The 11,796-nt window shown below is 49.6% G+C and overlaps 1 protein-coding gene and 1 long non-coding RNA gene across 4 annotated transcripts; one reads left to right on the top strand and one right to left on the bottom strand.

Annotated features, from left to right (window-relative positions):
* Nucleotides 1–358: 358 nt before the first annotated feature.
* On the bottom strand, nt 359–2,449 carry LOC120229360. The gene is made up of 4 exons (XR_005527716.1): nt 2,358–2,449; nt 2,223–2,278; nt 2,052–2,139; nt 359–720 (listed from the first exon to the last, which is right to left on the bottom strand). It is a non-coding gene; the product is annotated as an uncharacterized LOC120229360 (long non-coding RNA).
* A 64-nt stretch (nt 2,450–2,513) lies between these two features.
* On the top strand, nt 2,514–11,225 carry CCDC51 (coiled-coil domain containing 51). Of its 3 annotated transcripts, XM_039228308.1 has the most exons (5): nt 2,514–2,591; nt 4,719–4,773; nt 8,206–8,519; nt 9,531–9,695; nt 10,245–11,225. In XM_039228308.1, the coding sequence occupies exons 3-5, from the start codon at nt 8,211–8,213 to the stop codon at nt 10,998–11,000; spliced, it is 1,230 nt and encodes a 409-aa protein (XP_039084239.1). In that variant the 5' UTR covers nt 2,514–2,591; nt 4,719–4,773; nt 8,206–8,210; the 3' UTR covers nt 11,001–11,225. The 3 variants fall into 3 exon arrangements, with proteins under 3 accessions (XP_039084239.1, XP_039084238.1, XP_039084240.1); XM_039228307.1 differs by lacking the exon at nt 4,719–4,773; XM_039228309.1 differs by lacking the exons at nt 4,719–4,773; nt 8,206–8,519.
* Nucleotides 11,226–11,796: the final 571 nt, after the last annotated feature.

Raw genomic sequence — 11,796 nt, forward strand, 5'->3', positions numbered from 1 at the left:
TAAGACCTTTGTGAAGCCCTAGTGTAAATGCAGATTTGGGGGTTTCAGAATAAGCTTGGTTCTTAGAAACTTTAAGGAAACTCTCTCCCATTTTATTCCCTTTATAATGTACATTGTATGTAATAATGTTGCCCTCTTCCACAACAGAGAAATTCCTTGACAACAGGAATCACTCTTTGGTATATGTGCAGCATGCACTCAGTGGACTCCTCACACGAAAGATGAATAGTCCCATTACAACAAATGGCAATGTGGAGGTCATAACAGAGAAAGACGTTTTTTTCCCTAGGGTACAAATTCTTCCATTAGCCTCATGTATTGTGTTCCATCCGGTATACAACTATACAAAAACAACCACTTCAAATGAGTTGGTTTAATTCCCAGTGGAACAGAGTTCAGGACAGAACAAAGACTGAAGAGCACACACTGGTAGGATTTTGGGCTAGGTTTACTCTGACCTCACAACAAAGGCAGAAATCACTGAATGATAAGAGAACGTGAGCTACTTACGATTGACTGATTTTATTATTTCTTTTTTACAAAAGTTTATTCTTAAATGTACAACAGGATCTAAGACAACACTTCATTCTAGCTATAGGTGGCAACAGATGCTGTGGCAGGGAATCCAGATGTTTAAACAGGAATAGAATTAAAGATCACCATTGACTCGGGCACAAGGGACGGCTTACTTTTTGCCAGATTTCTTAATTCCACCTGTGGCTGCAAAAGGAAAAAAAAATGTCTCAGCTAAGGAAAAATATAGTCCTTATGACAAAAGTGCCAGGAGCCTTATATAGATCACAGAAAGGCTCAACTTTTGTGCTGGGCATTCTTTTTGCCACAAGCATGTAGAGGACTTTCCCAATAGTTTATTCTAGGGTGATGTTTGAATGAAGATGAGGCAGGGGCACAAAAAATGGCTGTGCCCTGGCCTGGATCTATACTGTTAAGTATTTCACACACTAGCTTATTTAATCCTCATCCCCCATCAACTCATTTCACAGATAATGATATCTTAGTGGTAAGTGCTGTACAAAGTTATAAACTTGTAATGTGACAAAGCCAAGATTCCACCCTGGGTAGTCTAACATCCAAGTCCACATTCTCAACTGCCACATCACAGTACACTACTATACTAAGATCCCGTTCACTATCTTTATTTTACTCAATTTACATTTGACTATATATTTGGTACACAGTAAATAGTTTAAAAAATAGCTGATTGACCTTCCCGTACACAATCACAGATTAAAGGAAGGTACAAAACACTTTACAGTCCAAAAGGGAATCTCAATAACTAGAATCTCAGCACTGTGCATCAAATAAACCCACTGGGACAGAAGTCTTAGAAAGCCCTGGATGACACTCCCATCATCCCAACTTCTACCATCCCCAGTGTAGCTCACATAGCACACAAATAACTATAGAAGAAATTGTTCACGAGTGTGATGAATGTAAACAGCATTTAAGAAGCACAGAAAAGTTCAGGCTGTCGGGCTTGAGAAATATTTTGATATATAATCGATTCTTCCTACATTAAAAAAAAGCAGAGTGGTGGGAGATTAGGTTAAAAGAGCATATAGCACAATAGCACATGAAGGAGCCTAGACTTTGATCTTTTCGTCTAGGCGCATTCAGAAGTCAAGACTCAGTGTGCAAAAGTATTTACTAGAAATAACAATATGAGGGTTAAGTCAAGAAATGTCCCAAGCAAAAAGCAGCAGTGAAATACGAATTTGGGGCAAGAAATAGTGAAGACTATTTGGAAACTCAACTCTATGAATTTGTGTCTAAGATGTATGAATGTCTGTGTTTCCATATCTGCTGTTTCCCTAAAGAAAGGAAGACCAGACTGCCTGGCAGAAAAGAAATCTCGTTTCCAGAGGCGGTCTGGCTCCCGCCCCTTACCGATGCTGCGGATACAAGCGGGGTAAGGGTCGTTCGTCCTAACTGACAAGTGGAACTGAGACCTCACCAATGAGACAGAAAATAGACCAGACTGATGCTCAAAACGTTTGCCCCGGCTTGAGCTATATTTGGCCCTCACTTACCCAGGGGGCCTTTCCCCGCGGCCTTCGCTTTTAGCTCCTCGAGTTTCTTCTGCTCCTCTTTCTGTTTCTGCTTGAATGCCTTATCTTCCTAAGGAGAGGCAGACGGGTTTCAAATCGAAGCAGATTTCCCAGTCCCTCCGCACCCGCCCACGCCTCCGCGCTCGCCCTCACCTCGTCCATCTCCTTGGCCTGCTTCTTGGGTTGCTTCAGGGGCTTCTTCTTGCCACCTGTGGGCAACACAAGTAAGCTCAGTTCAGTTCCCGCCGAGTCCTGTCCCTCTCCACCCTACCGCCGCAGCACACTCACCTTCGCGGCCAGACATGGCGCCTGCCGCCCCTTCCCCAGACCCTGCCGCCGGAAGCGGAGCTCCCCTATCCACCCGCTGTGCCTCTACCTCCGCACGGGCCCGCTGATTGGCTCCTGGTCCGGAAGCGGTGTTCCCGTTGCCGGAAGCAACTCTGGGGGCGGGCCTAAAGGATCAGAGGTCTACTGAGTGGCGGGCGCTTCTCTGGGGTTGCAGCTCTCGTGGTGGGGCGCCAGGTACGAGGGCCTGTCTTGCGGGGGGAGAGTCCGGAAGCCAGGAGGGGTGCTTAACCGGAAGGCGCTGGGTCTGGGACCGTGCAGGGGGGAAAGTACTGCGGTTAGGGGGAAGAGGCCTTTGAAGTTCAGCGCATTCTTAGAACCGAAGAAAGCAAGCATAGCTACGGGGAGATTCGAGGGAGGTGCCAGATACATGGGCGGGGGCTATATCACCAGGTCCTAAAGCTTTGGAGGCCAACGGAAGGAGTCTGGGTTTCAATATCGCCAGAGCGCAACTATTTGCAAATTCTGTTTATTCATTCAGTACATTTTTGTTGAGTGTGTGTCATATGTAGACAGTTTTATGGGCACTGAGGATGCAGCAGTGAACAAAACTCATCTCATATCCAATCCGTCAGCAAATGGATGCCAACCCTGGCAGAGGTGACATTCTAGGGGGTGAGACAGCCTGTAAGCAAAGTGAGTAAGTGCAATACATATCGCAGGTCACGTGATACCTACACGAGAAAAAGCAGACAACGTGGGTAGAGAGTGCTGGGATGGGAGTGCATGGCAATGACATATGAGCAGGACTTGGAAAAGAGAAGGGAGCAAGCAGTGCAGATAGCGAGCAGCTGGTGTGAAGGCCTTCCTACGGGGATAGTGTAGTGTGTTCCAGCAACATCAAGAAAGTCCATGCAGGGGTGCCTGGGTAGCACTATCCGTTAAGCATCTGACTTCAGCTCAGGTAATGATATCACGGTCTGTGGGTTCCGGCCCCTGTCGGGCTCTGTGCTGACAGTTCAGAGCCTGGAGCCTGGTTTGGATTCTGTGTCTCCCCCTCTCTCTGTCCCTCCCCTGCTTGCTGGCTTGCCCCCCCCAAAAAATAAATAAATATTAGAAAAAAGTCCATGCATGGTAATAACCTCAATGATGTATTAGCTAACCTTATTGTGGTTTAACAATATATACGTATATATACGTCTATTAAGTGTATCAGATCATCTCGTATATCTTAAACGTACACAGCGATGTATATATGTCAAAAAAGCTGGGAGAAAAAAGGTCCATATGATTGGAGTAGAGTGAGGAAAGGTATACTAGTGGGAGATGAGGTCAGAGAAAACTAAGAGCCAGGAGGTGGATGCCCTGTAGACCATGGGAAAATTGTGGTTTTTACATTGAGAGAAATGGGGAACCACTGGAAAGTTTGAGCAGAGAGAGACATGGTCTGGCCTGTGTTTTGAGAAAACTTCTGGCTGCTCTGTTGACCGTAGATTGTACGGGCTAGAGTAGAAGCAGGGAGACCTGTCAGAAGGTTATTAGGATAAAAGATGTTAGTCACTGGGACCAGAGGAGGAGGGATTTTGTTTTTAGAAAGGAAGTAACATTTGCTGATGGATCGGATATGAGATGGGAGAGAAAGCAAGGAGTCAGGGATGATTTGAGGTTTTTGTTCTGATTTGGACTTGGAAGTTTCTGTCAACCAAGATGGAGAAGGCTGTGGAAAAAGCAAGTTGGGAAGGGAAGATGAGATCCCTATTAACCTTCCAAGCTGAGTTGTAGATTGGGTGGTTCAGTAAATGAGCGTGAGAATCTACAGGAGAGGTCTGGGCTGTAAAAGTCAGAGTATAGTTGGTTGTTGTTGTTGTTTTAAGTTTTTTTTTTTGATAGAGAAAGAGAGTGAGGCAGAGCGGCTGGTGGGGGGGGGGGGGGGGCGGTGTGTGGAGAATCCCAAGCAGGCTCCATATGGTCAACACAGAGCCTGACCTGGGGCTCAAACTCATCAACTGTGAGATCATGACCTGAGCTGAAACCAAGAGGTGGTCACTTAACCAACTGAGCCACCCAGGTACCCCTAGTTGATTGGTTTTTTAAGTAATGGTTTTGGGGAAAAGCAACGGTGGGGTGGGGAGGGCACCTGGCTGGATTGGTCAGTATAGCATGCGATTCTTGAGTTTGAGACCCAAGTTGGATGTAGAGATTACTTTTTTAAAAAATGGTTTTATTGAGATACCATTAATATACAATACAATTCACCTATTTAATGTGTACAATTCAGTGGTTTTAGTATTCTCACAGTGTTGTTCAAGCATCATTATAGTTAGTATTTTTAGCATTTCCCTAGATGGTTGTTTTTTTTTAAAGGCACGGGACTGGATGAGAGGAGCCTGAGGCCCTTGCGTTGCAGCCCTCCATGTGGGTAGGTTCGGGAGATGAGTGGGGACTGGAAGCCAAGTGTAGAAGACGTTTCAAGGAAAGGAAGCTAGCACAAGGCACAGGTTGCTGATAGGGCAAGTAAAATGAGGACTGAGAACTGATCACTGGATTTAGCAATGTGGAAGTGACCTGGACAAGAGCATTTCCGGTGGCATGGTGGAAGTGAAGGCCAGATTAGAGAGGGTGTAAGAGAGAATGAGAGAAGAGGTACTGGAGACCATGAGTGCAAACGATTTCTCTGAGGGACAGAGAGGTGGGGCTGTTGCTGGAGATGGTGTCTGATCAATTACTGAGTAGTGTCAGGTAGGGAGAGCACATGGGACCTGAGCCAGAGCTTGGTCTTCCTAGAGCATGAATTCTTCATCCCAAGGAGTAAGAGAGAAGGTGGAAACCGTTCAGACACTGGCAGGTAGGAAGGTATGGTGGGAGTTTGTAGAAGTTGTCTTACAATTTTTAAATATTTTCTTAGTGAAAAATGAGGCAAGCCATCAACTGCAAGTGAGGAAGAGGTATAGGTGATTGAGGTTTATGGAATGGGCAGTTGGTAGGACACAGTCATCTAAATAGAGTGTTAGAATGGATTTGGAGGGCCAAGATTCTGAACTTGGCCCTCAGCCTCTCCTCTGTCCACTCTCCCTTCCTCTGCTATTTTCCAGGTGCACTGGCCACCTTTCAGGTTTTAGGTGACCCCAAGTGCATTTCCACTTTTTCTCTCCTTCAGGAATGCCTTCCCTGTGCTGGCTGAGGGTTTGTGAGACATTTGAACGGGGAGGGGCTGAGAATCAGGCTGGAGTGGGGGTTGGATGTCGGAGAAGAGGGACTGGAATAGAGGAACAACTTGAGTCATTTCATCATACACCAATATCCCTTCTGTCACCAAGCTTATGTTCTAGTGAGGGGCCTGGCAACATGTAAAGAAGGCAATATGTGTCTGATGGAGAAAAACAAAGCAGGTGGCCCAGGAGGGAATGGTCAAGGAAGGTCTTGCCATGAGGTGGTATCCGAGCCAAGATGTAGAAGTCAGGGTGAGCTGACTGGATCTGCGGAGGAAGACCAGTCCAGGCGGAGGAAGTAGCAAGGTCAGGCTAGGGTACATGGAGTGGAGGACAGAGAGGAGGAAGGGATGACAGCTAAGAGGACCGTGGCTTGTTGGCCACTGGTGGAACTGGTGTTCATGGCAGGTGAGATGGGAGCTGTTGGGGGTTTTGAACCAAGAGATGTGTAATGAGTTAACAGAGCCTCAAGTTGCCTCGTGAAGAACAGCTCTGAGTGGCAGGGAGGAAACCGGGACTGTGCAGGAGGCTGTAGCTGTCATCACTGCCAGGGATGGGTGACCTTCCTGGGGTTCAAGAGTGGGTGGCTGGTAGAGGAGAAGCCAGGAGAGGAGGCCAGGAAGGTTGGAAGAAGCCGAGAGAGGGTAGTGATTTCAAAAAGACAAGGGTGTTGAAAGCTCAGAGATGTTGTAGAAGAAATCTGAGAAGCACCTGGTGAATCTGGCAAGGTGGAAATTTTTGCAGGGGCTCCAGGAGAGCAGCCTCTTGTTGGAATGCCATCAAGAGAGCATGGGGGCTGAGGAAGCAGTGACAGAGAGGTGGACACCTCTCCGGTGAGCGTGGCTGAAAAGGAGAGTGAGTGCTGTGGTTGGCAGCGCTGGGAGTCTGCTTTGCTCTGATGCAGGAAACACCTGCAGGATCGTCGTGGGGCCACAGTTCATGTGCAGTGGATGTTGGCATTAGGCCTAAGAGGCTGGCTTGACCCCTGGGTCATGGATGTCATGTGCTTTCTTGGGCCTTATGGATGTGGCCCTGGAGTTCAGGTGCGGCACCAGCTCAGAACCAGTGTCACAGAGATCTCACTTCTGTGGCTCTCAGCTTGGACCCATTTGGGGCAGGAGGCATGTCCCTACGCAACCAACTTTGTTTTCTAGGGGGCCTGAGCTTCTCCAAGCACACAGCACAAGGGGGTAGGAGGCTGAGATGCTCTGAGCCCGTCTCTACGCCACATCACCTTACACTCAGACGCCTCTTTGTCACCCAAGCTCCTCCAGTTTATCTTCCTGTCCCCAGCTCCCTCTGCTTTTCTCTCTGGCCTGGTTGTTTGGCCACTAGGTGTCACTCTGACAGCCAGTGTCAGTACTTGAGGGCTTGTGTGTGAGTTTGGGGTGGGGGTGGGGGGGCGGCAGTGTGTGGTCAGAGGACAGACAGGAGTGCTGGTCCAGGTTTCCTGCGGAGCAGGGGTCACTTGGCCCTCTCCTGGGGTCCTCAGAATCCCTGCTGCTTTGGGGCTCAGGCAAGGCCTGACTGGGTAATGGGAGCCTCCCTGTGTTGTTTAGGTAACGAGAAGTGGGTGTTGTTGGGGCCCAAACAAAGAGAGGTTGAAAAGGGAGAGATTCAAGAAACCTGACCTGTAGAGCAGGACTAAAGTTGGAGAGGAGGGAGAAAGCTTGCAGAAGGTTAGGAATGTGAGGGGTGGGGGATTGGAAGCCTGGAAAACCTGGGCTAGGAAAGCAGAGGAGAGTGAACCTAAGAAAAGTTGTCCTCTGTGTAGAGATCCAGGCTTCTTGTTTTATTTCTCCTTTTCCTTGGAATTGTCTTCTCAAGGGAGAGCCGAGGAGGGAATTTTCTGCCTTGGTACATGAATGACCTGTGTCCTCAAACATAAGCAAAACTCTGCTTTCCCAGTGCTGGGGCAGCCCTCAGAGTCTGGGTAGTTGATTTTGGTGGTCTTTTGCAGAAATCTTTCCCTGAAATCCCCTCAGTTCCCCTCAGGGAGTCTTTATGAATTCTTCTGGGGCTTTGTCAGCATGGACACAACTCAGGTTTGAAAAAAAATTTTTTTTTAAGTTTATTTGTTTACTTTTGAGAGAGAGAGAGAGAGAGAGAAAAAGAGAGAATGAACAGGGGAGGGGCAGAGAGAAGGAGAAAGAGAATCCCAAGCAGGCTCCACACTGTCAGCACAGAGTCCAACGTAGGCCTCGATCTCAGAAACCAAGAGATCGTGACCTGAGCCAAAATCAGCAGTTGGATACTTAACTGACTGAGCCACCCAGGCAGCCCTGGTTTGAGAATATTCTTTGACATTATCAGAAAACTGGGTACCAGGATTTTCATCCAAGTCACAACAGAGACCTGGGGGAAGTGGGGAAGGTGGGTGGAATGGGAGGGGCTGCTGGTATTGTGGAAGGAGATGGAAGGCATGATCTCCTAAACATGTTCTTCCCTGCTGTGCTCTGTTGTCTGGGAACACACAGAGGGGAGGCCTGATCACAGTGGCTACTGTCTCCAGGCACAACAGGGTAGTGCTCTGTTTGGACTTTTTCATGGAAGTTAGCTCAGAACTGTCCCTAAGCCCTGAAACCTGACTTTGCCCAACCTTTCTCAGCTGCAAGCTGATCTATCTGGCGTCACCCCTACAGATCTGATGACAGGGCACAGCACTGTGTTTGCCATGCAGCACGTCCTGGGTGCGCCCCGTGTGGTGTGGAGAGGCCTCCGTGGAAGGGACCTCTTTATGACCAGGACTCTCTGCAGCCCAGGCCCTAGCCAGCCCAGAGAGAAAAGACCTGAGGAGGTGGCTCTTGGGCTGTACCATCGCCTCACAGCTCTGGGAAGAGCCCTGGGGCACGACATTCAACAGCGAGCATCGTCCACAGCCACGACTTGGTGGGACAGATATGAAGAGTTTGTTGGACTCAATGAAGTTCGAGAGGCCCAGGGAAATGTGACTGAGGTGAGGAGGGAAGCCACTGCCTTTGACTTGAGAAATGTGGCTGGGAGGCTCTTGCCAAATAATTACCAGCCACGTGGTGCTATGAAGCCTTTCCCAGATTTGCCTTTTCTTGAACAGATACTAATGGTAGAAGAATTTGACTCATTTCTCACATGATAACCTGGATTCAGTAGTACTGGGGGTGAAGATCTCTGTGTAACTACCAATCTATCCCAAAAACAGGTCCTATGTACTGATGAATCCCTGGCCATTGACCACAATTGACCACAGGGATTGACCACAATCCCTTCCATTGTGTTAGGCCAGTGAACACTTCCTACGTTGAGGGTCGGTGAGAGTGTTACAGTTTCCTCAAAGCCCCATGTGTAATTAAAACATCCTTGTGAAGGTACAGGCACAGGGCCATCAAACAGTGAGGTGGAAAGAGCTTCCTGTGACTGTGAAGCCCTCGGTGGCAGCAGAAATGCATTCTGTCATCTCTGTTCCCACTCCTGCCTAGCATGGACCAGGCTAGTGAGGTGGCAAGAACCTGGGGGTTCAGTGGGAGGTTTTGAGGCACAGTGCTGTCTCTCCCCTTGGAGGTCATGACCTTGGCTGAGCTGGGGTTTATGGGTCTGTAAAATGGAGGCCGTAGCAATGCCTCTTGTGGCATTGTTGAGAGGCGAAGATAAGGTAGCATGTGTGAAACAGTTTAGGAACCTAGGTTCCTCTCCATGGTTTGTATCAGACTAGAATTGGCTGGGTTTTGTGTGCAGCATTAGCTTTTTTCAAGTTTCTCAGGGGCATGTTATTTCTACTTGAATGGATAAATCCAGTGAGTCTGACAGGTGTGGCCCGGGGCTGCACTTTGAGGACTACTGGGTGAGCCAGGATTTTGTGTCTGAAGGACTCTTTTTTCCACCCTTTGCACTGACACCCCACTCCCCTCAGCCACAGCCTTGTTGGGAATAGAGCTGAGCCTGTGTGGGTGTGGAGGGAAGGGGCAGACGGCCTCCATTGTTCTCTCTGCAGGCAGAGAAAGTGTTCATGGTGGCTCGAGGGCTTGTGCGAGAGGCTCGGGAGGACTTGGAAGTTCACCAGGCCAAGCTGAAGGAAGTAAGGGACCGTTTGGACCGCATCTCCAGAGAGGATAACCAGTATCTAGAACTGGCTACGCTGGAGCACCGGCTGCTGCAGGTAGGCACTCAGAAGGCAGCCCTTCCTCATTGGATAGGGACCCTAGCCTGGCAAGTCACTGAGGGGCCAGGTGGGGACTCTGACTGGTCTGTTGGTCAGAGATCTGGTGAGAAGGTAAACCAGAAGCTCTGGGCTCCCAGGTTTCCAGAGCCTGTCCACCCACTTTCTTCTAGAGTACTGGGGTCAGCAGTCCAGGGCAGTATAATCTGGGCCCCAGATCCCAGATTGCTGAGGGGGGAGCACCAGGGAGGAGGGGACTGGCCTAGAGAGTGCCAGGTACTTCCTTCTGATGGACACATTCTGTAGTCATCAGTGCATGCCTGGTCAGACCCAGCACTGCTTGGGTGGGAAGGTAGTATTGCTCATCTTGACCGCCCTCAATTCCTTTGCTTCCTGCACCTGACTGTGTTTATGCTGCCTTCATTCATTCGGCGGGTTTATTGAGCATGCCATCTGTGCCAGGCATGAGGCTGGGCCCCAGGGACATCTGTGGGTGGCTCCAGCTACAGGGCCACGTTGCTGCTGTATAACCCAGCTTTGCTTCTGCAGGAGGAGAAGAGGCTTCGTGCAGCCTACCTACGTGCTGAAGACTCAGAGAGAGAGAAGTTCTCCCTCTTCTCTGCAGCTGTGCGGGAAAGTCATGAGAAGGAGCGCACTCGAGCCGAGAGGACCAAGAACTGGTCCCTCATCGGGTCAGTCCTGGGGGCCTTGATTGGTGTGGCTGGCTCCACCTATGTGAACCGTGTGCGGCTACAGGAGCTGAAGGCCTTGCTCTTAGAGGCACAGAAGGGGCCTGTGAGCCTCCAGGAGGCCATCCGAGAACAGGCATCCAGCTACTCCCTCCAGCAGAGGGACCTCCACGACCTCATGGTGGACCTAAGGGGCCTGGTACAAGCTGGCTCCGGGCAGAGCTCTGGGGCCCAGGCAGGTACTTCCCCCACCCGAGACAGAGGCACAGATGTCCTTTCAGCTGCCTTGAAAGAGCAGCTCAGCCATTCCAGGCAGGTCCATTCATGTCTAGAGGTTTTACGAGAGCGGCTCGATGGCTTGGAAAAGACTTTCAGCCAAACGGCTGAGGTGGTTCGGCTTACAAAGGCTGCAGCACACCCAGGCCTGCTGGGGCCAGCAGACAGGGCCCTGCCTGGCTCCTCGCTGGAGCATGGGAGCATGATCTTGGCACTGTCGGACATGGAACAGAGGCTTGAAGCCCAGGTCAACAGGAACACCATCTACAGCACGTTGGTCACCTGTGTGACATTTATGGCCACACTGCCCGTGCTCTACATGCTGTTCAGGACCAGCTAGCCCCGGGAGCCTTCAGGGGGCTGAGGGAATAGCTGTGGATACAAATGTAGCTAGAAAATCCCAACAACAAAGTGAGCCTTTGGGGTGCACACAGCCTCAGCCTGAGGCTGAGCACCATCTGTGTGGCTTACCAGCAGGCACACTTTTGACTTTTAGAAAATGTTCATTTATGTTAATTATCAAAACTTTGTGCTAATGTCCAAATAAAATGTCTTTGGGTTCGTGTTATTTAAAGTAATATTTCCATCAGATGGAGTTTTTCTTGTTGAAGACAGATTTGGGACTTGAGGGCTGGGCCTGGAATTACGGGAGTTGTGGATCCCCCCCTTCAGTTCCTCTCTCATCTCCTCTTGGTCTCATCCTCATCAGAACCATGTTGGATGGACTTAGGTTTGGGTTTTTGTTTTGGATTGCCAGGTCTGCTTGCCTGACCCTCCTGTGTCAGATAGCTTGGGGGTTCCAGCGAGTGGAACCTAGCCTGTGCACTCCCACTGCTGACAATGGTTCCTTCTGGATTACTTTCTCTGCCCTGGTGGGGAGAACCTTCCGGTTCTAATGCTGGAGGGATGATCAGAAGAGAGCAGGGAAAAGGGATCGGGGGAATGGTTGATAAATATTGCTGGGGACATAATTACAGGGATTGGCAGCCAGTCTGGGTCCCTGTGCAGAGAGAGCTTTGGGCAGCCTAGTGTGCCCCTAGAGCTAGGTGTCCTCCCATACAACAGCCTAGAGATGGTCTGTACAGGCACAGGCAGAGCTCAGCACGTCAGCAGAGTGAACTGCATGGCAATGATGG

This window comes from Hyaena hyaena, unplaced genomic scaffold (assembly GCF_003009895.1).
Source record: "Hyaena hyaena isolate Hyena2069 unplaced genomic scaffold, ASM300989v1 scaffold_30, whole genome shotgun sequence".
Classification (NCBI taxonomy): domain Eukaryota; kingdom Metazoa; phylum Chordata; class Mammalia; order Carnivora; family Hyaenidae; genus Hyaena; species Hyaena hyaena.

Bases quoted from the DNA above. Each gene is read 5' to 3' on its own strand.
- CCDC51 (XM_039228308.1), top strand. From the start codon at position 8,211: ATGACAGGGCACAGCACTGTGTTTGCCATGCAGCACGTCCTGGGTGCG. The intron at 8,520-9,530 runs GTGAGGAGGGAA...TTCTCTCTGCAG, and splicing joins CCCAGGGAAATGTGACTGAG to GCAGAGAAAGTGTTCATGGT. The intron at 9,696-10,244 runs GTAGGCACTCAG...TTGCTTCTGCAG, and splicing joins TGGAGCACCGGCTGCTGCAG to GAGGAGAAGAGGCTTCGTGC.